The following is a 26,814-nucleotide window of genomic DNA, read 5'->3' as shown; positions in this document are numbered from 1 at the left end:
TGCAGGAATTCTATTCACATTGTAAAGTTGGTGTTAGGAAGCCTGTTTTACATGCAGGAGGTTCCTGCTGGCTAACTTAACTCTCTGAGTGCAAGGCAGAGCTGCAGCACATCTCTCTTGCTTTGTGAAATGCCCAAATTGTTCACAGCTGGTCAACGCTGACAAAGTGGGACAGCAAACACCGAGGGTTTGCTGTGAATGTGTGAAATAGAGGCACAAGAGAATGTGGCAGTAATCAAATGACCAAGTTCTTGTATTTACTGGTTTTCTGTATTTCAGGCTTGACAGGTCTCTGTGAGTTCTAGTGGTGAAGACAAGTTTCTTCTGTTGTAGTCTGCACAAAAAGATGTTGAAGGAAAGCTCTGAAATCACACAGATAGCCCCTACCAGTGGTCTTGTTTTCATATTTTATTTTTCGTGGTTCATAGATCATATACCAAAAGTGAAACTGCTGGGTGATATTAACAAATTTATGTTAGTGGGTCATGGTTTCACCAGGTGGCATTCCATCTATTTTAGCATGTCTCTGTAGAGTTTTAATATTATGTTCTGCTCAGCCTTTTTGTGTTTAAATCTAATGCTAGATGTGTAGTAATAAGTTGAATTTGACTTTAGAGAATGTGCAGAATCTCTTTATCGTGTTTGAACTCCCCTTTTTTTTTTTTTTTTTTTTTTGCTATAACATTCTTTTTTTCTGTCTCCTATCTCTACTTGTGTACATTTTCTCTGTACCTACCTTGGCTTGGTCGTACCATAACATACAGAAAGTGTGCAGTGCATAGAAAACAGTAATTTCCTATCCATAAATGAACTGAATAAAAAACCATGAAAGCAACCAGGCAGTAACAGCAAAGTGCATCAGCATGGCTGAGGCAATTAAGACATTTCACAACATTCTGAGTGTTTTACACAGAGTTCTCTAGCCTCCACAGACCTTCAGGAATATACAAACTTAGTGCTTTGACTCCAGTCTATGCCAGTACCATAGTCAGAGTGAGAGCTGTGTTGCAGAACATGGGCTGCTTGCGCTTCATAAAGAAAGTAAAATGCAGGGTTTTGGACAGTTTCCATTCCTTTTTAGCCTAAATGAGACAGTAAAAGGCATTAGGTTGTGGGAATTGGATGTCAGAAATTAGTGAAATGTCAAGTACTGTTGAGGAAAAAAAGCGCTGCTGTGGAATGGAAAATTTTCAACTTTTTCCAAATAGTTTTCTCTAGAGATTCTACTTTTGACATAGGAGATGACAAATTCATGCTGAAGTAAAGAAAGTTTTAATCTTTTTTTCCCTAAAGTTGAGTTCAATTAGTTTTTGTTAATTCATCATCTTTAAAATTACAGGTCCTTCCCACTCCACAAATACTCTTTCTGTGGCCAAAATAACTTTCAGTATAAGAAAGAATGGATGTAACACTGGTTCCAGAATGAGAGGAATTATAGGAAAGTAGGTTTCAAATTGATTTATAGGGACCCACGTTTCTGCAAAAAAAGGAAAGAAGCACAGAGAGGCAAAAAAAAAGGAAAGGACTTCTGCTCTACTTGTTTCTGCAATAGGCACTCTTCTTACATGTCCAAGTCCTATTTTTATGCCTTTGACACAACCCACTCCATCGGGGCTGAGTGGATGGTTTCAATTAGCAAGTGTGGCCACCTACTGGGGAAAAATAAATCAGTAATGCACAGAAGGTATAAAAATGATACCACCTTGAGCACAGGTAGAGAGCCATCTAGAAATACAACAAACATTAGGACAAAAATTCCATTTCCTGAATTTTATCCTGGGATAAAAAAAAAACCAGTTTCCTGTGCCATATTATTACCATCTAATTTTTACATTACTGTACTTTGCTCTTCTTCTCTATAAATAGTTCTCCCTTCTGACAACTTCACTAGATAGAAATTTAACCTTACAGATTAATGGATCACAAGGCAAGACACAACCAATCATTTTATTTATTAAACTACCAAAAAATATTGTTTTGTTTTGCAGGAAAACTCTAAACTTCAAGCAACAACAAATATGATTGAAATATGAAAAGAACTGAACACACTGAGACTTTACAAGAGCTTCTTTAGTTCCCAATTGGACATGGATGTTCTATACCAGGGGTGTGGTGCAGCCACGTCTACAGCAGAAAACACATAATGTCTTTTGAAAAGACATATCAGCATTGCCACAGCTAAATCATAGTTGATGCTATACTGATGCTTCTTGCCTGGAGAACACCAAGATACATTTGCTTGTATGTGCTGGAAGTTCATGGATCATGCCACTGACAAGTACTGTTGGTGACTTGGACAGCCAGAGCACATCATTAGACAGCAGTGGCTGCCTGAACCTCTCAGCTTCCTTTTGTAGAAAAGGAATTTAGTTTTAATTTAGCATCATTCATCTAAAGTCCTTACCAAACAAATGTTAGAGCAGAGAATGAAATGGTGACACCTGGTAATGTTTGATTAATTACAAGTAAGGTCTGTATATTTATCTAAAATTGGTTTTGCCATCGAAGGACTATAGAGAATGGAGCAAGATGTGATTAAATTGAGATATTTTGCTGGGAAGAATAGGATGGTTTGCTACATGTCATCTGAGAATAAGTCTTCGTAAGAACTGAGAGTCTGTTAAACAGCGGTGAGACTTGTTCAGTCTTACCCACGCTGCTTTTCTGAAATAATCCACATCTGTTTCTAAAAGGCAAATACAGTGGGTTAGATATACGAGGTGTTGACTCATTTAAGGCAAACAGTGAGAGCACTCACGTGTCTGATACATGGGGTAGTGCTGACGGGCTTCTCTCACCCACCTCCAAGCTATGTGTGGGTGAGCTGCAGTTTTCTCTAGAGGAACTGCCCCAATATTTTAATAGCATGTGACAACACTTGTGAAAGGGGCAGTATTTTTTATTACAGTAATAAAGATTGGAAGTTTGATCAAACTTTTGACCATGTAAGACCTCATTTAAACCTCAAGAGTCAACCTGCCTATCTGAAAGCTGGTAGGTTTTCAAAGATTTAACAGTCGGTCTAAGAAATGTGCGACCTCTGCGGCTAGGCCTTAATTATTTTTCTAGATCATGACATTTACAAAACAGCCCGATGCAATTTATTTCCTGACTTTTCGCGAGGGGTGTGAGATGTAAGGGGGGTGGCGGGTGCTGAGGGCGGTGGAGGGAGGGTGAGCAGAGAAGAGGTGGGCGCTGGTGCGAGGGGATGGCGGAGCGCTGTGAGGGGCAGGATGGACGGCGCTGGTGCGAGGGGATGGCGGAGCGCTGTGAGGGGCAGGATGGACGGCGCTGGTGCGAGGGGATAGCGGAGCGCTGTGAGGGGCAGGACGGGGAGCGCTGGGTGCGAGGGGATGGCGGAGCACTGCGAGGAGCAGGATGGAGGGCGGTGGGTGCGAGGGGATGGCGGAGCGCTGTGAGGGGCAGGACAGGAGGCGGTGGGTGTGAGCGGGATGGCGGAGCGCTGTGAGGGGCAGGACAGGAGGCGGTGGGTGTGAGCGGGATGGCGGAGCGCTGTGAGGGGCAGGACAGGAGGCGGTGGATGTGAGCGGGATGGCGGAGCGCTGTGAGGGGCAGGACAGGAGGCGGTGGATGTGAGCGGGATGGCGGAGCGCTGTGAGGGGCAGGATGGAGGGCGATGGGTGCGAGGGGATGGTGGAGCGCTGTCACCGGCGGCCGCACGGCGCATCTCGCACGAGCGCTGCCTGCGCCGCCGCCGCCGCCGTTACTGAGCGAGGAGAGTAAGCGGTGGCCATGGCGGAGCAGCCACCGCCATGCCCCAAAGAGACGCTCCCCAACGGGACTCCAGAGCTGCCGAATGTGAGTGCCTTCGCCAAAGGAGTCCTGCCGATGCCCCGGAGCCGCGCCCCCGCTTCTGTGCCCCGCTCCTGTGCCTTTCTGGGGCGGAGTCTCGCCGAGGGAAGGGGCTGGAGGAGGGCAGCGTGTGGGTGGGGATGGCGCATCTCCCTGCGAGCCCCTTCTCTCCCAGAAATGAGGGTGGCTCCTTCCCACCCTCATCAAAACAGGGACAATTGGACAACGTCCCGTGCATAGTGCCAGATCCCAGTTTGACTAGTTGTGTGTATTAATACGAGCCTCCTTATACGTTATTTATTTTTTGATTGCATTGTTTAGGCTGGAAAGTTGAGTCCAGCGGGCAACACAGTTGCGAGTTGTCTCAAAGAGACACCCAGGGTGAGTTGGTTTTGTAGAGGCTCCTGTTTTGTTTTTTTTCCTACATCTCTTCACTTTTGAAACTACCGTTTATTTCAATGTTGTTTTTTATCACGTGGAATTTCTAAGACTAGCCGGCAAGATTGGAAAACACTTCTGGCAGTTCATTTTCATTCCACATGTTTTACAAAAGTCACTGTGCTTGCTTAGTTGGGACTAAATATAATTGTTTTAGGCAGTTTTTCCCTCTGGTAATGCAATCGAAGTAATTACTGGAAATTATTATTACTTCTGATGGAGGTTCTTCTTTACAAGGATGCCTGCCAGAACTGGGAATCTCGCTGGCCCTTCCCCATGGCTCTGAAGAGTCAGAGGCTACTGAGACACAAATGGATCCTGTAAATAGCAGGTCTCCATTTAAATAATAATTAAAGAAACCCCAACACTCTAGTTTAAATAATTTCCAAAATTGCTTCATTGATGGTGGAATTGTGAGTCGGGTTAAAGGTTTCTGAAATTTATAATTGTAACATCTAGTTTTCATCAAGAATATGTGAAGTAGCTGTTACCCAAATTAAAAAAAGAAATAAAAATTATGGGAAGTGTTGAAACTTAGCAATGCTAGTTTGATAAAATTTAGTCTGGGTTTTGTTGACCTTATGCTCACAGTATCAGCATCTGCAGGATCATATGTGTGTACTGCAGCCCTAAAGCATCCTCATATTTTGTTCTTATATCTGGAATGACACAAATATCTGGAGTACATTTTCTTTTAATTAATGTTTTGTGAATGTCTGGTGTAAACTTGTTTTTGCTTTGCCTTACATATAGCCTGTTACTCCCACTGCTGTACGAAAGTTTCGAAAGACAACAGATCCAGCTCCTGGTGCTAAAATAATATTCTACGGCAGTGCAGATGATCCCGATGTTGCAACACACCTGACACATGGCATAAAGTCAACCTCCCAATGCAGTGTAAGAATGTGCCTCCTTTACTCTTGTTTAAGAATGAACCTCTTAAGAGTGTTCTTAATAAAAGCAACTGATGTCTTCATAGTCAGGGATAAAGGTGAGTGATTTATACTGCAGCATTTCACAGCTGCTGTGAATTATCTGAGTTCTTAGGTCAAATCATAGGACTTAGCATTATTGAACCTGGAAAATATTTGAAGTTCAGTGACTGTTATCAGTGATGTAACTTTTTGTAGTGACTACTGAATTGTTAATTTAATTTCAAGATTTAAGTTAGTGAACAGTCTTCTACCTACAAATTTTGCTGCTTGCTTTTTTTTTTTTTTTGGTGGGTTACAGAGATAAACCCAGTTGAGTTCTTAGCAAAAGAGCTGTTATTTGCAAATGTGTTTACAGTTTGGTGTAAATCATTCTGTATGCTTTCTTACCTTTGGCTAGAAACTGAGTTTTTTTAGCCAAAAAGTGATGGTTTGGATATATCAGACTATTTTGTGTGTATTCTTTAGAAATTATTTTTGTAATCTGTAATCAAACAACTGATGAGATCATTGGTAGTTTTATCACACAGTTAGTGTTCCTGTCTCTAAAAATGGCAGTTGGGTTACGAAAGTGTATTTTTAGGAAGGAAGTAAGTCCTAGTATTCCAGGATGTTGAGTAGGACATTTATTAGGCATATCCAAAATGAAAGACAACCAGGTTTTGGTATCTTTCCTTAGAAGTTTTTTGTTGAATGGATTGATCTGTACTGGATTAACCTGTACTGTCTGTTGAAGACTTTGCATTATTAATTAAATATTATCTCTAGGAAGGGTTGGAAGTCTAGTCACTTTGCTAAGCATAGGTTTGGATCAATTGTATTTGCTACTAATTTTTTCAGTATTTTTTTATATAATATTTAATGAGAGTCTAATAATAAATCTCTAGAATCTCCATTACTTTGATAGCCTGAAAAAACAAATCACTTTAGTTTTGGTCACATTTTAATTTGACTATAGTTTCTAATATGTGCTAAGAAAAGAAAGACTGCAGTCAGAAAATGTATATATTAAAAAGTGGAAAAATGAGCATAAAAGTAATACTTATTGTGAGACTCAATGGATAAAATTATGTCAGTGTAACCATGGAAGTTTATGAGCAAACTTTTGTTTGTGTGGGTAGTCGTAGTGATGTGTGAATGATCAAAGTTTGTTGGTTTTCCTGCCTCTGGTGTTGTTTGTGATGTCTTCAGGTAGCTTCATTGATAAGTCCAGTTGCTAAAAGTGAATTTCAAGAAAAGATGCAAGATATGAAAGAAGCAATTTACTTCAGTAATCGTGAAGCACCTTTGGGTAAATCACATGATCAATCTTTGAAGTTACCTGAGGGCTTGGATATAATTAAAACTACATTTGGAATTAAAGTCTTCAAAGGTAGGAAAATGTGCTATTAAAACATATTTCCTGTAAATACAAGATAATCTGCAATTTATTATCTAGCACATGCTCTAAGATTCCAACAACTCCATTTTAAGAGAAGAGGTATTAAATAACAACTACTAAAAGGCCTAAAAATTTTTCAGTTTTGATGAAGAAACAAGCAACTGAGAACATATGGTAACTACCAGGACTTTTGGCTCTCTCCTTTCTGTGTTTATAGATTTCCTGCGAGAACTGCAGGGCAGCTGTCAACTTACCTTCCTTTTCCCAACAACTCTAATAGGTCTCATGGAAGAAACTTCCTTGACATGTGTAGCTTTCTTCCATAGACTGGAGGAAATCACATCTGTATTGCCCATGTAGCTTTATTGCAAAAGTTCTGTTCATCTGGGTTTCTGTGATTCTCTCCCTAGTCCCATGTCATTAGGTGAACAATGAATTAGATGTTTATTCATCTATTCATTAGATGAATACAGACTGACTAGCATGTGGTAAGAAGTATCATCCTTCCACAGTATTAGCAACTTCTCTAACAGGTATTGTTTACAATTAAGAATGAATGAAACAAGATATCCATACCCCTTAGCTCCCCCAACCATACTTTCTTTATTTGTTTCCAGATTTAACAGCTGGAGAGCTTGTAAATCCACCAAAAACCTTTGAGGAAGTGGATAAAGAAGCGAGAGAAGGTCATGATTTGTATGTTCTCTCACATGAGGATTATTATGCAGGTAAGGTAAAAGGCTCATAAGAAACCACGTAAAAAATTCCTCTAGGTGTGTTCAGTGCCTACTGTATGCTATTTTTTGAGATATAAACTATTAATTTTAACCACTGTATTAATAAAATAGATATTACTTTTAAAAATTATGTGAAAAAACAGCAAGTGAGAGAGCATGATCTCAGTTTCTAGAACTGTCAATCACTTCAGGATGGGCATTTAAAACAGTGTAAGAACTTCATGAAGGAGTTGGAAGCCTGGTGCTGTTTGAAAAGCAAAATATTTCCAGGAAACTAGAAACTCACAGATGCCCTGGTTGCTTTTTGAGTTTGGCATTGTCTGTGCCACTGAAAGCAATCTCAGATTTGAAGTCACACACTGTGAGCCCAACCCATTCCAGTACTTTTTCCTCTAGTTCTTGTCTTTCTTCAGGATCCAAACAGAATTTCAGAGCAGGCAGACTTTCTGATGAGGAGCTTAGCATTAAGATCTGGTTGTGAAGAATTTCAGGCTGCTGGGTGGCTCTCTGGAATGCAGGTCCCTCAGCCTACAGAATCCTCCAGTGGGACTGTGGGCTGTGCCTGCATTGCTTCAGCTCCTGGGGGCTGTACCTGTGTGATGCGGTCTGCTCAGGGGTGGTTACCCTTTATTTCACAGGTCTGCACAGGAGCAGAGTGACAAATAGAACTCTAAAATTCACTACATTTATTTTTTTTTGCAGCCACTTCGATTTTTCCCAGTTCTATGACTTCCACTTTGGCTGAAAATGTAAATTTTATGTGGAGACTATTACATTGATGTGAAATTATAGTACTTTGTTGTCTCACTGAGAAATTATTCTATAAATAGTATTGGTACAAATTGGCCAAACCTGTAACTTCATTTCTTCTCTTCTCTGCCTTTCTTGGGTGTTTTAGTGAAATTATCCATTGTCTGTTTCTGTCTCTTTTGTTACATCCATCCACCATGGAGAGGCCAAGTCAGAAGCAGAATGACAGAAAAAAAGTCAACTATGTGCCCCACCAATAGTGTAAAAAATGCCATGCTGCCATACAGCCATATGGAGCCCTTATTAGAAAACATGCAGTGAATAATGTTTTTGGAAGTTCTAATTATCATTCTTTTTAAAAGGTGATAGAAAAGACTTTGAAGAAAAAGAATGACTGTTTTTTCTGTGACAAAAAGACATAGCAAGAGTATATCTGAAAATGCAACACGTCAAAAACATTTTTTGCATTTTTTGAAAACAATCAATCAAATAGTACACATTTCTGCTCAAGTGTAGATATTATAAAGCAATGTTTGTTTGACCCTCATCACTTAGGCTACATGATTTAATTTATTCTGTTGGGCTTGTCTTTAATCAGACATAAAAGAACATCCAACTGAAGCAGTTTTTGCTTTTTATTTTGCCTTTTCACTTTTGACAATGAGATTGTTCCTAACTACTCAATAAACGGGGAGAATGCAAATTATTTATCTTTAATTGAACAGATCTGTTGGTTATTTGCCTTTGTTTCTTCATTGTTTTGTCTTAAGAACGAAGATACTGGGTACATTTTTTTCTTCCTTAGGTGTTTTACACAGGTTGAAATGCCTGCTTTTTCTGCAGGGGAATCAGTTAATAGGAAGTATAACTCACACTTTGACAAGTCTTTTGTTTATGGAATGGAAACCCCTCACTATGAAGATGGGCGAAATACAGCCAAGACCTTCAATTGGGTCCTGGACCTGGATTCGTAAGTTGCAATGAGTTAACTAATTAATTATTTAAAAAATTATCAGGAAGAGTGGGTCTTCCTATTTGAAGAAAATTGTATATCTCACAATCCTATCCTTAGCTGTATTGAACTGAATAGAAAATGCAAGATGTGATTTTCAGAACAGTTTATCCAGATAACTTTTACCATACAACAACTCTTGGCATGTCTTATGCATTATGTAAAGCCCTTTGATTTTAAGTAGCAAGATAGTTTAATCACTAAGTTGAAAGGACTTGCTGTTTTCTTTTAATATATAATAATATTTTAAAATAGTATTGAAAAAACATTGAATATTTTAAAAAGTATGTGCAAGAGTTATTTTTGTAATTTGTAGGAAGAGAGCACCACACCTTGTGTCAAAACGAAGTGATGATTTTAAGGAAAAATACCAGCCTCTGGTTGGAAAAGTTTTTGATCCGTAAGTAAGCAAATATACCTTCTGTTACAAATTGATCAAGCACAAAATTCACTCACTTTTGCCATTTCTTCAATATCTTTTTATGTCTTGGATACAAAATATACTTGTGTGCTTGATGCTTCCAGTGCAGCACTCATTTAACAGAAAAAGACCTTCTACCTGCCCTAATTAGGCTGATAAGTACACAAGTTTCTAGTAGAGGCTGTACTGTGTCCATGTAGTGAAGTTAGGTCTTACTATTTAAATGGTCAAGCACTCTTTAAGACATTTTTTCCCCCAGTATTTTGCAATTAGTAAGTTTTGAAAGGACTGACACATATCACCTAATGTTTCGGGATTTGACCATTTTGCTTACTCTCACACTATTTTTGGTCTTCTTTGTTACATCATCTGTAATCTCACTGTATTACTTCCTTGGAAAAGGACATGGAGCTAAATTTTATTACTGAGCAGCATTTACCAATCTCTGTTGAATCATTAGAATGACTGACATTTATGAAGCAATCTGGGACGGTTTGTAATTTTACAGAACAGCGCTTAAGAAGCACCACAGAAGTCAAGGTACAGTGTGGTTAGGATCCAGGTGTGCTGCAGATTTAGGGCTCCTGAATGTATCCAAAGGCTGTCTTTGCAGATGCTCTAGATTTCTGCAAAAACATATCTGAAGGCTCACTAACATGGACTTTGGTAGCAAAAGATAATTTTAAACTCAAGATCCCAAGCCTAGGTTGATGTGGGGAAGTGTTCTCATAAATGCATGTGAGCAGTGAGCACAAATACAAGTCAGTTTCTTCTCTCCCTGTCACTGTGTCCCAGCGTACTGTGAGACAGACTTGGAGCATGAGCGCCATGAAGCAGTGTGATCAGTCAGGGATGGGTTGCAGTGTAGGCTGAAACCCACCACTAATATTACAAGACAGATACAGGCTAAACTTAATCTTATTTAGTGAATTTTATGCTATCCACGTCCTATGTGTGATATGAAAATGATAAAAGAAAAATATACATAGTGGTTTTTAGATTGTGCTATTTCCATTTCTCTGTGTGGGTTTTTGTTTTTTTGTTTTGTGCTTTAGAACAAAGCTCTGATAATCTTTTAAATTCTGATGGGGATTTTTGATTCAGATAAGTGTTTTAATTATTTTATTATTAAAAATAAAATGAGCATTGTATCTTTTTAAAATTAAAAAAGGAAGGAGTTCTTTAATGTCAAAAGAGAAAACTTCAATTTTTGGAAAATAGAACTGAGAAAAGTTTTCCACATGGATATGGGCTTGGTTGCTGGCTTTGGTAGACAAAAAATTGCACATGGAAAGGCAGAGATGTGATTCAATTTTTCCACTTTATCCAAAAGTAGTTTATTTCAGACATTTCAGTTGGAGATTTTGTCTAAATATTCCCATTCTTTGACTACAAGGACTTTTCTTGCATGTTTCTATCATTTTCTTTGGAAAAATGGCATAGAGTGTTTTTCTTTATAATGAGCATAAATGTTCAAAAAGTTAATGTTTGGCTGTGTTATGTTATAAACATTTGGCTGTGTTATGTTACAAACGGTGAATGTTCTAATCAGCTTGTAAAGGGTTGCTTTTCTGGAATGGTAATGTTGAAACAAAGTCCTGATAAACAAATTTCAGGTAAACTATGAGTATCATCCCTGTTATTAATCACTTTTTTTTTTAACAGTAGCTGAGATTTTATTTTGGGTATTAATAAACTGTTTGGCAATTAACAAAAAAATGTTCTTTTTGACAGTATAGCAGATACTATGAATGTTCCCCCAGACCATACATTTGGATTGGCAATCCGTCCAGATGAATATGGTAAGTTCAAGAGCAGAATAAAATCTTACCTTGCTGATGAAACTCTGCTGAAGTAGTAACTGTTGGTTGTATGTACAATTTTCCTAAAATTTTAAGAGGCAAGGTACAAAAATTTGTTGACAATAAATTTTTGAAATGTAAATTTGAGTGGATTTAAAGTTGCTAGTGGGAAAAAAGAAAATGTCAAAAATATAGAAGCTTTAGGTTTGGGATTATCATGCTGGTTTTTCTTTCTTTTTTAAAGCCTTTTGTCCTGGTTTAAGAGGAAGTGAGTTTTTTGGGATGCTGTGATAAAACCAATGGGTGTTCAGATTTGAATATTGGCACCTGGTGTGGCCTCTGAGAACGCAGGGGGTTAAAAGCAGAGAACGGCCAGGGGGAAGCTCTCTTGGGTTCTGGTGGTGAAAGAGGTGAGAGCTCCCCTGCTCCCCTGCCCGGCTGCTGCGGGCTGGGCGGGGAGGGGAAGCCATGCGGCCGGGTGAGGTAGGCCGGGTCTTGGACAGAGAGGGGAGGTGAAGGCCCCTGCAGGATGGAAGGGTGGAGGAACATTGGAGAGTCATCAGGCAGTCTCCCCCCGCGCAGAGAGAGAGAGAGAGAGAGAGAGAGAGAGAGAGAGAGAGAGAGAGAGAGAGAGTTTTTCCTGTGGCACAGAGACTGCATTTATGGGGAGGCAATGGCTCGGAGCAAGAGAGTTCAGTGTTGGTAGGTGACGGAATGCCTGAACAGAGACAACGGGTGAGGAGGGTGGTGGTGCCCTCGATCTTCAGTGAAGGAGAAGATCTCTGTTCTTGAGACCTCTCAGCCCCAGGGGGTGAAATCTGGGGGGGACAGGTGTCCCAAAAGTGAGAGACCATGCTCTTTTTTGAACTGGGCAAAGCACCCTTAAAAGGAAAACCCTAGAAGCAGCTCTGATCCATGTGCAGTGGTGAGAGCACTGGGCATGGAAGGAAGATGTCACGATGGCAAATGTGCTCCATGCGGTGCCACGTGTGACATGGAAACACACAAGTTTCAACTGTGTTTCCTGGTGAAGCCTATGGCACAAGAGGGATTCCTCTCTTCTTCATGAACTGAGAATTGATTATCTGAAGGGTGGTGATGGACTGAGAGTTGGTGATCTGAGGGGTGGTAACTGAATTCAGAATCCAAGGTTTTGTCTTACTGTGATGTATTGGGAATTTGGTGGGGGGAGGAGGAATGTTTGGAAGGTTTTCATCCTGAGTTCTGTGTGTTTCTTTTATATATTGTAAGTTAACAAAGGTTTTTTTTTCCTTTTATTCCTAAGCTGGAGCCTGTTTTGCTCTATTCCGGGTCACATCTCACAGTAGACACCAGGGAGAATGTATTTTCATGGGGGCACTGGCATTGCACCAGTGTCAAACCATGACATGTAACAAAATGGGAAATGGCAGAAAACCCTTATTGACATCAAAGTGACAAACTAAAATGGCTATTTAAATCAATCATGCATATTCCCTCTCAATGATTTCTCAAGCACTTCTCTAAAAAGAGTAAAAATTACAAGTAATAAATAGGAATAATAAGTTTTGAAGGTTGCAAGGAGATAGAAAGCAGAGTACAGCAAAACTTCTTTATTTTCATTATGACAAAATTTTGAAAGCTATTCAACTCAAATAGTCAATGGGATTGACGATGTTTTAGCATTGTGTTTAATAGTTAGGGAATACAGTCAATAATTGGGAAGCAAAAAAATGAAGTGGATCAAAGTCGTACAGTTAATCTGGGCCAGAGAAAGTCTGTTCAAAGAGTGAATAATCTTTTACACGTTTTACTACGTAGTATAATAAAGTTCATGCTATAAACAAGAGCAGAAGGAGCTGAACAAAATGCTTGTACACTGCTGTTAGAGGGGGATTAGGTGAGCTACTCATGTTTGTTACTGTACTGTGAATGAACTTCTTGCACTCCAGAAAGTGGCATTGGTACCTTGGGAATTTGGATGACGATTGTAGCTCAGTGTGCTAAAGTGTTTAAAAATACTGATAGAGTTAGGATACATGGAAAATGGGAACAGTAACATAAAGATATTGCATTGTCTTTCTAGAAACCTGTGATATAATTATCCAAAATACTAAATTTTGGATAGTATATAAGTATATACTTATATCTCGTAAGTATGTGGAACGCGACAGACTGGAAGTGGTAGATCAATAATATATGTTCTTTGTTAATCAATTATCTGGACATTGAGTAAAAACTACTGCTTTTAGAAGCTCTTGGAAGCAGTGGATGGATTTGTGAAGCTGCATTATTACGTTCCATACATTAGGTTCTATGTGTGAGTAGAAAAATAATTATATGAACCATTTGATCTTGCAATGAAGTAGTTGTATCAGCTGTTCAGCAGTGCTGAAAATTAGCATCTTGAAACTGAAATTCTCCTTTTCCTAATGAATGCAAGCTTTTTTTTTTTTTTGGTAAATGTTTGATTACTGTATATGCACAACTAATTGAGGAATTGTTCATTTTTATAGATGTTCATGATCTTCTTCATGTCCGGGTTCCATGTGAGTTCTTCCGTGGGAAGGACAGAGAAAGAGTTATCTTGATTGCAGTTCGAGAAAGTCTGAAGAAAGCTAACTATAGGAATTTTAATGTGTTACTAGAAGCATTAAGACATTTTGATAAGGTTAGTGCTCTGAAAAGGTATAAATGTAAAGGAATGTGTGACATTAGGCACTCCTGTGCTGTAGAGATACAGACAAGAAGAAACACAAGCATAGCAAAGTAAATATGGATGAAGACTGTAACTGTGAAGATAACTTCATAGTTATTGAATGTCTCATCTACTGTGATATGCTATGGAATTAGACACAATAGTATTTGGAGCTTTTCGTAATATTATTTGGAATATCCAGGTTAGAGGGACAAGCAGGATTGGACTTCAAAGTCTGGCATTCCTTTGCAAAGAGTAAACAGTTGGAAGGGGTTATGTTCATATTTTCTTCCAAGCTGTACTTTTTGACTGAGTTGTCAAGCCTCAGAATTTCAGGTATTTTCTTTTTTTCTCTCTGGAAAAAAATTGTAATTGGCATTTCATATGTAACATTAATTGTAATGTATACAGAATGATTGATGTCTTACTTTTAAAGATAGCTTGGCTTTTCCTCAACATTTATGATTAGATTGCTATCTTGTTACAGTAGCCTGTCTCTCACACCTTTGCTCTCAAATCACTGTTTTATTTAAGTTGAAAATTAACATTTTCAACATTTTTGACATTTTTCAGATTTCTAAAATACTTAGGGTTTATTTTTGTATTCAGCAATATTACTCTTCTTGAAATAGTGTGTCTGGTGCTATTTATATATATGTATAAATATATATACATACATGTATAAACACGTGCATGTGTTTCTTTTGGTGAAGTTACTTTATGATGGCTCTTAGAGAATTATAGAATATAACAACTGTTTTGTTTACTTTGTAATAGAATGGTGATGGAATGATACACAAGGAAAAGCTACGAAAGATCTTTTCTCAGCTGAATGTGAATCTGGATGATGAGCTCCTGGAATCCTTATTTGACTGCTGTGATTTGGATAAGGATGGTCTGATTAATTACCGGGACTTTGCGAACTTTCTGAACTGGAAAGATAAAATGGGTGTTAAAGAGTTTGAAGAAAAAATAATTACAAAAGGTAGATTCCTTAATACTGGGAAAATATGGGGGTGATCTAGTTCTTAGGATAGCTGTTGAAAGGACATTGCTGTTGGAAACTAGGTGCTCCTTTAGAAGGGTAGGATTTAGAGACTAATTTAACTACCAGCATCTCAGATACAGATGTGTTTCAGAATCCTGGAGTTCTGTGTTGCATGCTAAGATTGACACTGGGAAGTTTCCTTAGTAATACAGATCAACAGAAAGCAAAATATCACCTAGAAGCATTATCAGGAATGTAGATGAATTATGTTACCTCCTTTACAGTTAGTCAAACAAAGTTTTTTGCCTCTTAGTCTATAATATATTGGTAATCTATCTTGGCTGTCCCATAACTTTTTCCCTTTTGTAGGGAAAAAATTAGATGCCTATCTTCCCAAAGACACAAAGAAAGAGGATGAACCACTGCCAGAACAGAAAGATCTTGAGTTAAAAGAACCAGAAAGCTCAGGAAAGATGCCAAAACCACTTACAAGATCAACAGACCGTGTATATACAAATTATCAAACATCATCTTCTCAGTATAATGCTGTAGTTGGTGGTATCCCAGCATCCTGTAAGTACAGTGGACTGTGCTGCTCACTTGTGAGCATTGTTTAAGACAAAATTAGGAGCAAAGTTAAAAAGTGTTGCTACAGGTTCTACCAATGTAAAATAGCAAATTAATTTATTTAAGCTAAGCTTTTTTTAAGATTAGGAGTTGGAAGGGATGGCCTATTCAACATTGAAATTAATCTACATGTCTTTGAGAAATTATGCTGGTAAATTTGGATATTCTATCCCCCTACGATCATGGTAGGGGGATAGAATATAAGAAAATAAAGGTAGTATAGAAAGTTATCATACCCCTAAAGAGTTGCAGCTGGGTTAATTATTGAAGATTAGGAGCAGGCCTGACTTTAACAGGCCATAGCTGTAGCCAATAAGAAGAGTGTTCTAAAAGAGTGGATTGGTTGGTTGAGGGGAACTGGAGTCAGTTGGCTACTGCAAGAAGAAGAAAGAGTCAGTGCTTGGAGGAGCTGCCTACAAGAAACATCAAGGAGGTATGAAACTCTTACACTAAGGAGACAACACTGTGAAACCTTTGCACTATAATGACAACACCATCACCTAAAATAATTTCAGCTGGGAATACTAAGTAAGTACTAGTATATTACTGCAAGATTCCTTGTTTTCCCGCTTCATGATGTAGCTGAAGCTAGGATTTCTAAAAATGTGAAAAAAGATAAAAGGAAGAAAATTTTATAACTTGTTACTGAACTTATGTCAAGCATCACATTTCTTCTTTTTTCATACAAAATGTTTTCTCCTCCCTGGCGCTATTTATCTGTGCTACCTGTTGATTGATTTTCACAGGTTATCCGTTGTGTGGCGTTCCAAGTATTCGTTCAGATATTCCTGCTCCTCAAATTTGCCGCCTCAGTGACACGACTAATTATGGTGACCAGGGCAGTAGTTTTTCACTTCTGTACCCTTCTGTCTTCAGTCAAAAGGGAGTATATGAAAAACATCTTTTAAAAAAGAGACCAAAGGCAGAGGTATAGTGAATTTCTTCAGAGTATTCTTCCGAGATAATGATTCTGCTAGTCATATGGGAGTGGGAATTCAAGTAAACAGGTTGTAAAATTCATAGTGCAACATTACCATCTTGCTTTACATCCATTCAGCCATCTGAAAAATATGTTCTCTTCACATTCTAAATTGTTCGTAAAGCTGGTAGACGTTAATTTTATTGTGATCCAAGCTATTGGAATTTCTGAGCAAGGTCTCAAGCAACCTGGTTTAATAGTAAAGTTAGCCCTGCTTTGATTATGTGATTGGATAAATGATCTCCAGAGATCTCTTCCAATCTAAGGTATTCCATGAAACGTCTTAAAAAGCCCCACAAGGAGATTTTTAAAGGTGTATACGAATAATTTCTATCACATAGGGGTGTTTAATGGAAAATTTTACCATAAGTGTCTCTCCTCAGACAAACTTGGCAGGTTTTTCTAATGACAAATTCAGCAAACAACTTGAGAGTACATTTTAAGTGCTCTGCTGAGTCACAGTTGTAGGCTCAGGTCTACAAAGGATCTGTATAGTGATGGAGGACATTGGGAGTCACACAGCAATGCTGTGCTGTCTCATAATTCTCAAGACAGAGATGGGACATGAGACTCTAGGGACTTACCTGGGGACTCCATGATTCCTCTGATACATCTGCAGCCTCCTGCTACTCTGTTTTCTCACAGAACAGAATTTCTCTCACATAAATACTAAAATAACTTTGCTGTTTCTTCTTCAGTATTGTTTACCACTTTGTTTTTACATTTGTATACAATTCATAGGGAAAAATATTAAGAGAGAACTTCATTACATGACATACAGTTTATTAGACAATTGTGATGAAATGTGAGATTCCAATCTAAAATGAGAAAGAGGCTGTGGCAACCTCTTCTTCATTACATTAGTGACCTCTACTCATTATATTAAATATTCAGCAGTCATGTTTGAAAGTGGATCTAGAAACTGAATATATATTTCACAAAAAATAGTGTTGCTGGTTGGTGACTGGGGGTAGAAGGCATGGTGTCATGCTCATCAAACATCTTGTTAGAATGTTGTGTACATGAGCTTTTACCACTTTATAATCTATCTCTGAAAGCAGGAAATGAGTGCATGCAGCAAATAGCTAACAGTAAACAGAATTCATACTTTATTGAGAAGCCAATTACATCTGTCAGGCACTAGATAGAGCTGTTCTCTGAAGTTATAACATGTCCTGAGATGTCATACTCTACTGTAGACTATACTAGCTATATATAGAATTCAGTGCAGAACCACCTCTGAGTCTGTCGAAACACCCTATGTTCATGAAATGGGATATTTGGCAATTTTATGATTATTGTTTTGATATGTATAATCAATGTTTCCAAAAATTTCATGGTTAATTCCATGATTATATGATATTATTATTAGATGAAAGCTCAGAGTAATTTAATGCTGGTTTTGTATAGTGTGGTAGGAATGAATGCAAATTCTAACTATGAAATAGTTTTGTGAGGTGACTCATCTTGTTGCAAAAGAACAAAATAGTTATTGGACTTGCTGTTTTCTTCACGAAAATTCTCTCCAGTCTGTTGAAGAGGATAGAAGTTATGTAGTTGAGAAATAGTGTGTAATTTGTATGCAGCATGTTGATCATGGGTGAGAGTGAGTTTTATCCTGTCTGCAGACAGTAGTCTGTGGTTTGGTCAGTGATGATTTTACAGCAGTTGATGAGTCAGGACAGAGCTCTCTCTTAACATAGTGAAGCCAAATTATGAGAACATGTAGTCCTTTATTCTCCCTGCAGTGGTGCCCTGTGAAGGAATATTGCTTTTAGTTTAATTTCTATATTTCACTAGCTTGTTGAAGACAACGGATCAGATCTGGTTTGTTTTACTCATGGGTAGTATGATTGATGTAACTGAAACAACACTTATGCTTAAAGAAACAAAATTCAGTCCCTTTTTTCCTCCTGCAATTTCAGCTTGCAGAAACACTCAGATTTATTGGCTAAGATGAAGCTGAAGATCTGCTGTACTGGGGATCAGGCCTATGTTTATACAGACATATAAAAGACAGTATAATAAGGCTGATTTGACTGCGTTAAAGGTCTTTATCAAAGCATGCATAAAGCCTCCATAGCATAAATATAGCACATGTACACACACATATATGATACAATTGAAGAAGCCAAATGTTTGCTGATACTAACAGAAGCACAGAGTGAATCAATATTCTTCTAAAGTTACCCTCCTCTAATGAGTCAACAGGTCAGTGTAATGAAGCATGCAACAGGAAGCATCCAAGTGAGAAAACATGGAAAAATCCCTTCTGCTGAATTATTTTGGTGTAAAATTATAGCAAGGCTCAAAGTTGATGTGAACCATTTCATTTTAGTCACTTCACCCACTTATCTATACCAGCTGATGACCTTGTGTGTAGTACTGTTGCTGTGAAATGCAGATAATAATAGAATCTGATTTGTGTTGGTAACTGTAGACAGCAAAAATAGAGTGGATAAACAGAACTTTACTTAGGGCTTTTGAAAAACATTTACTTTTGCCTTAGTCTTCTGTATTTGATTTTTGTCCCAGCATTGAAGTAGTGCATCAACATTACTGTATTAATGACAGACAATTTTGTACAGCTTTCATTGCAATAAGATTCAGATTTACTTAAATAGGAACTTCTTTCATTAAGGATGCGGGATGTTGTCTGTAATTTTAACTTAAGAGTGGGAAAATATTCTTTGGCAAATAGAGATTGCTAAATATGTCGAAGCCAGACACTGTAGAGTTTAACAAAATGCTGACTAGAATTACATTAATTGCATTATTTTGTATTATTTTTGTAGATTAAACAAATTCTCCACAATATGGGCATGAATGCTTCAGATGAAAGGTTTGAAGAAATATGGAAGCAAGTGTGTACAAAACATGAGATAAAAGAGCTTTGTGATTGTGAAGAAAGTATGTGGAATATACTGAATAAGATATGTGAATCAGGCATAGAATTCTAGACTCTGATTCTAGTCTCTGGGCACTGCTTTTATTTAACATTAGTCATAATTTTGGTGCTGAATAAAAAAATAAACAACAAATATTTATGTGTATTGTCTTTCTGAGTAGTGGGTTCACCACATATATATGAAACATTGTATTTGGTAGGAACTGGTATCCATGCTTGTAAATGTAGTACCGATATTTACAAATATATCCCATTTTTCATTTTTTAAAATTTATTTTTTCTTTTTTAAATGGAAAAACACTTTTGAAAGTGCTAAAAATAAATGTTTCAGATATTCAAGGCCTGTCAAAGATTATTATCATATCATGGCATTTTCCCTTTCTTCTCATGTTCCATAAGTCTTGTCAACAGAGATCTGGTTGTGGCAAAGTGTTTGAGATGTTTGAATGTTCATGTGAGAAAGTGCTTTACTGTCAAATAGTAAGAAAGGTAAATAGCAGTAGGTGTGGGATCTAAAGTGTTGTCATGAAATAGACTCCATAAAAACCTATAAGTTAAGAAGTGCCAGAAATGAATGTCCAGTTTGTGGTAGAGGCTCCTATTCTTTATGCAACCTTATGACTATTACTTAATAGTATTCAGCTTTCACAATGAGGAAAAAAGATATTGAGAGGTGCTTATGTAATAAGCATTACATTGCTGAGTAGTCAGAAAAGTTTGTGAGGGCTTTCAGAGAGCCAGTTGTTCATTTGTGACCAGTGTGGTTTCTTGGAAAGAGAGAGTCATTAATAGAAAACCCTTAAAGATTATTATGCAAATCTCAATGAATAGATGAAAGGTCCGATAAGAATAAGTAATGGAAAGAAAATAATATGAAAACATGCAACTGTGAGTGGGAATGTTCACTCTTCTGCTACAGTACTGAACTTTGATGTAAACCAGATGGAAATTGTTCACTATTTAACAGTGAGAAATATTACTTCTAGACTTTCAAATTCAAATGAAAGATCCTTGCCCAATGTAATCTTAATATACAGAATTTAAAGAAGGATGCTATTTTGTCACCTATTAGTGTTTTAGTCCTTAGTAAGATTTGGAGAATGCTGCCAGCCAAAAGCGTTACTGAGTTTTACAACGAAAGTAAAGGTTTCTTTTGTTAAATACTAGAAATGCACATGTAATGCCAGCTTAATGTTTTAGTTCCTTCTTCTGTTGTGTTTAAGATTCCTCTTTTGCCTATGTTCTAGGAGCTGGTCATTTACATGTAACTAGCTTGTTACTTGAAATCTGCAAGCCAGAGCCTTTTGTACATATTTTTGTAGCATTAACAGTAGCTGTCTTACATCAAGTAGAAAGCATTTGCTTTCTGGTGTCTCCAAGGACCAGGTGGTAGAAATGTTGCTTGATGAAGGCAACTTCTTTCCTGCTGTGAATGAATGTTCTGCACTGTTGCTGCCTTGCCTCCCCATCCTTCTGGAACTCTCTGCATGCACTCAGAAGAATGCAGGAAGCAGACTGACTGTCCCAAGTGGAACCATGAAAGAAAGATAAATGTACAGCTGATTACAATTGAATTTACAATGTTGGAATTTTACCACCTTCAGCGAAACCCTCTAAAGCTTATTTTCTGCTCATATTATGTGGGAAGGAAGAATCCTTTACACCTTTGTGGCAGCAAACTTTCAAAAGCACTGGAGAGAATTACTTTAGAAAAAACAAAATATTTTTCCTCTTCAGTAGAGATTTTAGATGAAATACTCAAGCTCGTGTCAGGGGAAAATGAAAAAAAACTTCTGGATCTGTGTGTATGTATTTATGTATGTGTATATATATGAGATTTGTTCAGCAGCTTGAAATTCTGTGAGGTTTTTTTTTTGTTCTACCATAAAGTACTCACTTGCACTCCTCTTTCAGTAGAATCCTTTCCTTTGTCAATGGAATTGAATTAATTTTGTTCTTGGTCAGTCTGCTAAATAAGTTCTGAGTTAAGAAGACTGCTAAATCATGGTTTCATTTTTTGTGAGTATATTTGTAATCACAGACTAAAGATTTTCTTTCAGGTTTGGGTTTGAAATTACTCCTCTGAAGCTTGAAAAGATAAATTACTGAAAAGATTTGTAAATTCTGCTTGTAGGTGCTTGTTTTTCATCACCATACTGATTAGGAAGCCCTTGAAAGATTTAATCACTATGACACAGTGGTGTCTCAGGAGCTCCCCAATTCTTTTGCTTTCTTTTGTGAAACAGTTTGTGTACACAGAGCTTTGGTGCAGGATTTTCTGTTTCATGTCTGTTTGACTTCCCAATATGTGAATTCAATGACATGTTTTTATGCTTTAAAGCTGCAAGTTGCGTTCTGTAATTCTTGAGGGTCCCTCAAGACATTCCAAAAGACAAAAAATATAAGCTTTGCTTTTGTCTATATTTCAGTGTGATTCTAGGTATAGAGCTGGTGTAACAAGGACAGCACACTACCTTGCACTGATCCAGGGGCTGTATTCAAGGTGAAGTTTTTGGAAAGAGATGTGAAGACAACTCAAAAGCCATGTGTTCTAAGAGTGAATGTATAAATTTACTGGTTGAGGCAATTTATTCTGTTAACAGTTATATTAAAAAATTACATGTTGACTGATATGATGGACAAAACTAATAAACAACAAATTGTAGCAAAGGTAAATATTTTGTCAAAAATTGATGAGTTGTAGACATTTTGTGTCAAATTTTCTTAATAGAATTTTCATAAAAATAGACACTGGATAAAAGACACAGCACATTCAGATACTTGTGTGTTATTTCTCCATTAATCTCTGTTTCACTGTAATGAGTATTCCAAAGAATAATGTATTTAATAATGATGCATTTTTAATGCAATTGATTGGTTCTGTCAAATGCTCAAACTTCATTTTGGAGCAGATGTATTGGTTTTCAGGAGCTGAGCAGGAGCTCTTCCTATATGCAGAGATAGAGACCAGTGTTTGCTAGTCCCCAAAAGCCATGACAGGGAAACTGACTTTCAATACCTAAAGACACCTCTAAAAGATAAGGTTGAAGATGTGAATGTGTAAAATTACTTTCATTCTGTATTTCTGGCACATTAGAATGTGAATATTAGCATATATAAGAATGTGAATGTACACAGCTAGTATGACTTATTTGGCAGTGACTTGTGCTAAGTAAAACAGATGTTGGACTAGATTTTCTGTTATTATTACTGTTACTATTTCAGTTCTCTAATGAAAATAAAAAATCATATGTGTAGTGACTTTTGTTTGACATGCTGGAAGATCCAGCCCACTGTCTTCCATAGAAATGTATGTACAAATATATGTATGCCTGTCCTTGATATTATTACTAGATAATGTTATTGTATCTGTCTTAAAAAGATATAGTGTTTTTGTTCTGTATATCAAGAACAAAACTGATATACAAATATACAGGTATTGTTTTTCAGTGATTTATCTGATCAAGTAAATTTCCTGGTCCTTGAACTCATTCCTTGAAGTGAATGGCTGTATATAATTATTTGTGTGCTAAATGGAATGCTAATAATCTCTTATACTAAGAAGAGTACTTCAAATGGATGCCTAAGCAAAAAAGGTGCTGGGGGAAAGTGCCTAGAAAGATGGCTCAAGTCTTTGTATTGCCAACAGATGGGAGCAGGTATGATATTTTTGGAATGACTTACCCAGCTTAATTAGTTGATGTTTGTCATTAGGATGCATTTCTTTGGACAGTAGTTATTTGCATTTGACAGTCTGTCACAGACCACCATTTGCCTGAGTGGCTTCACCTTGCTGGATGGCCAGAGTGCTTTTCTGTCAGCTAGGTACAGGTTTAGGTGTGCCAGAGAAACACTAAATGCTACCATGGTTAAATAGTTCCAATAGGATCTTTAGTACTCTTTAATACCCTACTAATTTTGGAGATGTCATCATAGATTATTCAAACCTGTTGGAAAGATTTTGAAATCTTTGATCAGGACTAATCTGCAAGGAGAAAGGTAGTTAAAACAGTTGCTAGTAGGTTCTGATATCCTAAGACAGGTGCTTGCTGATTTCTACCAAATGTGTGTGGCTTCTTTGAGGCCTGGAGGATGTAGAGAACTTGTGCATCCTGGGTCCACATTCTTAGTTCCAAATGTGGAAATTTATATTCCTGGGGACATAGGTATGCACAGCTGTGTTCTGAGATTATACCCTAAGAGATGAAGTGTTAAACTCTGTAATAAAACTAAAGAGTAAATCTGCTCTATTCTGTGTGTTTTCAAAGCAGACTTCTTATTCCAGGGCCTAGACGTAGATGAAAATAGCAAAACTAAGACTTAATCTAAAAGAAAGGAGGTCCTGAGTACCACTGACAAGTTTTAGTCATGGCTTTTGTGAAGGCTCTCTTCCTCTAGTAATAAGGATCATATGTTCTGTGTCCTAAAAAAATTATCCTGTGTGTGGTGTATATTCACTAGATAAGGTTCTACCACACAATCAGATCAAAAGTAGACAGAGAGCTTAAAAACATGTTCTTCTAGAAATAGCTTTCTTATAAGCCTTGACATTTTCTGCAGATTCTAGAAATTGTCAAGTACTTCTTTGAGTCTGGAGTGGTACAAAGGACTAAAATAGGAGTGAAGGCTTTTCAAATGGTACCAGTTAATCACAGGGTGATGATTTTTTTTTTTCAGTAGTTTTCAACAGATTCAAAGACAGACAAACAGAATCCCAAATGACTGCTTTACTAAAAGTGTGTTCCTCAGTGCATGACAAAATGTAGAGTTTTCTGCTTGTGAGCAATGAATATAAAATGAGAATGTAATGAGTATCTGCACAGGGCAGCCCAGGGGTTCTATCTAGCCTAGCATGCCAACTGACAGTGGTCAAAAACATGTTTATGGAGAAGTAGCCCACCAGGGCAAATGCTTCAATGTTTGTTCCAAGCAGTCTCACAGTGCTCCAACTACTTGAGCTTGAAGTGGTTGAAAGGAAGGAAGAACTTTTCTGAGAGGCATTCTTAACATTCAATGATCTTAAACATGTTTCTCTTCATGAGCTTCCCTAGTGCAAACCTTGAAACTTTGGGATGCTCTACCTTCTGCAACATCTTTTGTAATGGATTTCCATAGTTTTAACAATACATTGAACAGAAAACCTAGCTCCTTTGCTTATTTTAAACCTCCTTTCTAAGGTCTTAATATGATGTAAGATGATCAGAAACAACAAACAAATCAATTTCCAAATGCTGTCAGTCATACAGATGTTTATAAACCTTTGTCACATCCTTCCTAAGTCTGGACTGGGGACTGCTTGCTTACCTGCATAGAAATGATTCTTAAGTCTTCTTTTGATAGGTTATCTTTTTCTGAGAGGTTTCTGATTCTGCAGCACATTTTCTGAGGTACCATGAGCATGGCTTTAGAAGGGGCAGACAGGAGCTTTCTCTGTGCTGTCAGTTGATTTCCCCCAGTAACAGTATTGGGAATAATTACTGTATTTCTAACATGGAAGCAGGAGCAGTTTCATAGGAGTGCAGTGATTTTGCACTGAGTCAGAGGTCATTGCTGAGGGCAGCAACCATGTAATATATTGGTGTATGCTTACTGCAAACATAGTTCCCCATGACCTGCTTTGCTCTTATGTACCGAGTCAAGTAGGCTTGATTCTAGGTTGCATGTTGCTTGGAGAACAGAATTTGGTTCCCTTTATACACCTGGACAGTCTACATGATTTCTTTAATAAAATGTTTTGGAGGTGTAGGATGGAAGATGAAACCTAAACTTAAATGGCTTTGCTTTAATAAATACTCTGTTGTTGTCCAGTTGCAGCGGGAATATATACTAGTGCTATATCTGTATTTCTTGGTCTTATTCAGTGGATTTATATCAATAACAAAATATCACTCATACAGTGTTTCGCTTAAAGGACAGTCCAGTTGAAAGCCAAATGTAAATGGATTTCAGACTTCTGATGTTTCAATAAGAATGTCTTTTGAAGCCCTTATTTGCACCAACTTTAGAAGGGAAAGCATTACAAAGAATTTCTGAGAGAAAAAACAAACTGGTGATTAATTACTTCATTTGAACTGTACTTAAATTGCAGTTAAAATAGTAACATGAATAATAGGGATGTAGGATTGGAGGGGTTTTTGGTGTTTTGTTTTGGTTTTATTATTTTTAAAGTCTTCTCCTGTGCTTATTCTACAGGTGGGGAAACAAAGACTCATATTACCATTCTTTTGAGAAGTGCTAGATTCATTTGTATCTGTGCAGCCGTCTACTGAAGACAGTAGGCAATTGTCTCTGTGTACATGCAGGCATATAATTGTCTGTCACAGACCTGGTTTTCTTTTCTAATTTAATCACACAGGTGGCTAAGTCAAGCCTTGTTAAACCGCTGTAAACCCTTATTAAACCACCATCATCAATGATTAATACATCCTTGCTTAAGAGCGTTCACTTCTTAAGTTGCTTTGATGTGAAACCTAATGCCAGTAGCAGAGATAAGATTGGGACCAAAAGCTTAGATATCATGCCAAGTATTTATCTTCTGAATAATAGCTGTTGTTCTTAAAATTGTGTTTGTTTGCCTTGGTTTTGTTGTTGTTTTGTTATTTTGTATTGCTGGAAACAATATCAGTAGCCTGAGTATGTTGTCACAGAAAGTGCTGGTACTTTTTTACTGACTCATTTTATTGCTTCATTTCCCACCATTTATTGTGTTTGTCAGTTTTTCTGTTCAGACAATTTACTTCGGGCTTGTGAGATTGACATCGCTGGAGCACACAGCGTAATGTTTGCAGGTGGTCAGAGATGTGCTAACAATGTTCCAGTGTCATGATTACTGGTCTTATTATTTGAGAACAAAAAGAACTGAGAGATTACTCAGTAAGATTCTGCATAACAAACATTTGTTTGTAAAACTAGGCATGGTTCAGATGAGTGATGAGTGCTTCCCTTTCCACTGCTGCTTCACTAGAGAATTAGAGAAGCAGATTGCTATCCTGGAATGAGCTTTGCATGAATTGAAGATTTTCTGGCCCTGGGGCTTGAAAGATGTCAAGTGTCATGTCCAATTCTCCCTCCAGTTAACAGTTAACAGAATTGGTAGGGAAAACTGACTGTTTGGAATGAAAGGAAAAGAAATTAATGTATTGTATGCTGTTACACATTTTTGTGGGTTATTTCCTTCTTAAATGCAAAACCAAACCAACCAATCAAAAAGGAATGTAGGGAATGTGTGTCTCCTTTTTCATTTTGCTCCACTGAACAAGTGGAAAAAAACACAATAAGAAAAAAAAAATAGGAGAATATTGGGAAATTGGAAATGAGTAATGTATGAAAAGGCCCATTTTTCTTTTCAA

At 37.5% G+C, this 26,814-nt stretch overlaps 1 protein-coding gene across 2 annotated transcripts; it reads left to right on the top strand.

Annotated features, from left to right (window-relative positions):
• The first annotated feature begins 3,687 nt into the window (after positions 1–3,687).
• Positions 3,688–19,711, top strand: EFHB (EF-hand domain family member B). 2 transcript variants are annotated; one of them, XM_036379244.2, is made up of 13 exons: positions 3,688–3,819; positions 4,135–4,194; positions 5,005–5,148; positions 6,375–6,555; positions 7,182–7,292; positions 8,895–9,021; positions 9,380–9,463; positions 11,219–11,286; positions 13,782–13,936; positions 14,741–14,948; positions 15,321–15,524; positions 16,325–16,506; positions 19,353–19,711. In XM_036379244.2, exons 1-13 carry the CDS (start codon positions 3,754–3,756, stop codon positions 19,515–19,517), a joined length of 1,755 nt encoding a protein of 584 aa, XP_036235137.1. In that variant the 5' UTR covers positions 3,688–3,753; the 3' UTR covers positions 19,518–19,711. The 2 variants fall into 2 exon arrangements, with proteins under 2 accessions (XP_036235137.1, XP_036235138.1); XM_036379245.2 differs by lacking the exons at positions 3,688–3,819; positions 4,135–4,194 and having other exon boundaries at positions 5,068–5,242.
• Positions 19,712–26,814: the final 7,103 nt, after the last annotated feature.

The sequence above is a fragment of the Molothrus ater genome, chromosome 1 (genome assembly GCF_012460135.2).
Source record: "Molothrus ater isolate BHLD 08-10-18 breed brown headed cowbird chromosome 1, BPBGC_Mater_1.1, whole genome shotgun sequence".
Classification (NCBI taxonomy): Eukaryota; Metazoa; Chordata; class Aves; order Passeriformes; family Icteridae; genus Molothrus; species Molothrus ater.
This window is presented reverse-complemented; position numbering and strand designations above follow the sequence as displayed.

Bases quoted from the DNA above. Each gene is read 5' to 3' on its own strand.
- EFHB (XM_036379244.2), top strand. From the start codon at position 3,754: ATGGCGGAGCAGCCACCGCCATGCCCCAAAGAGACGCTCCCCAACGGG. The intron at 3,820-4,134 runs GTGAGTGCCTTC...TGCATTGTTTAG, and splicing joins GGACTCCAGAGCTGCCGAAT to GCTGGAAAGTTGAGTCCAGC. The intron at 7,293-8,894 runs GTAAGGTAAAAG...CTTTTTCTGCAG, and splicing joins ACATGAGGATTATTATGCAG to GGGAATCAGTTAATAGGAAG.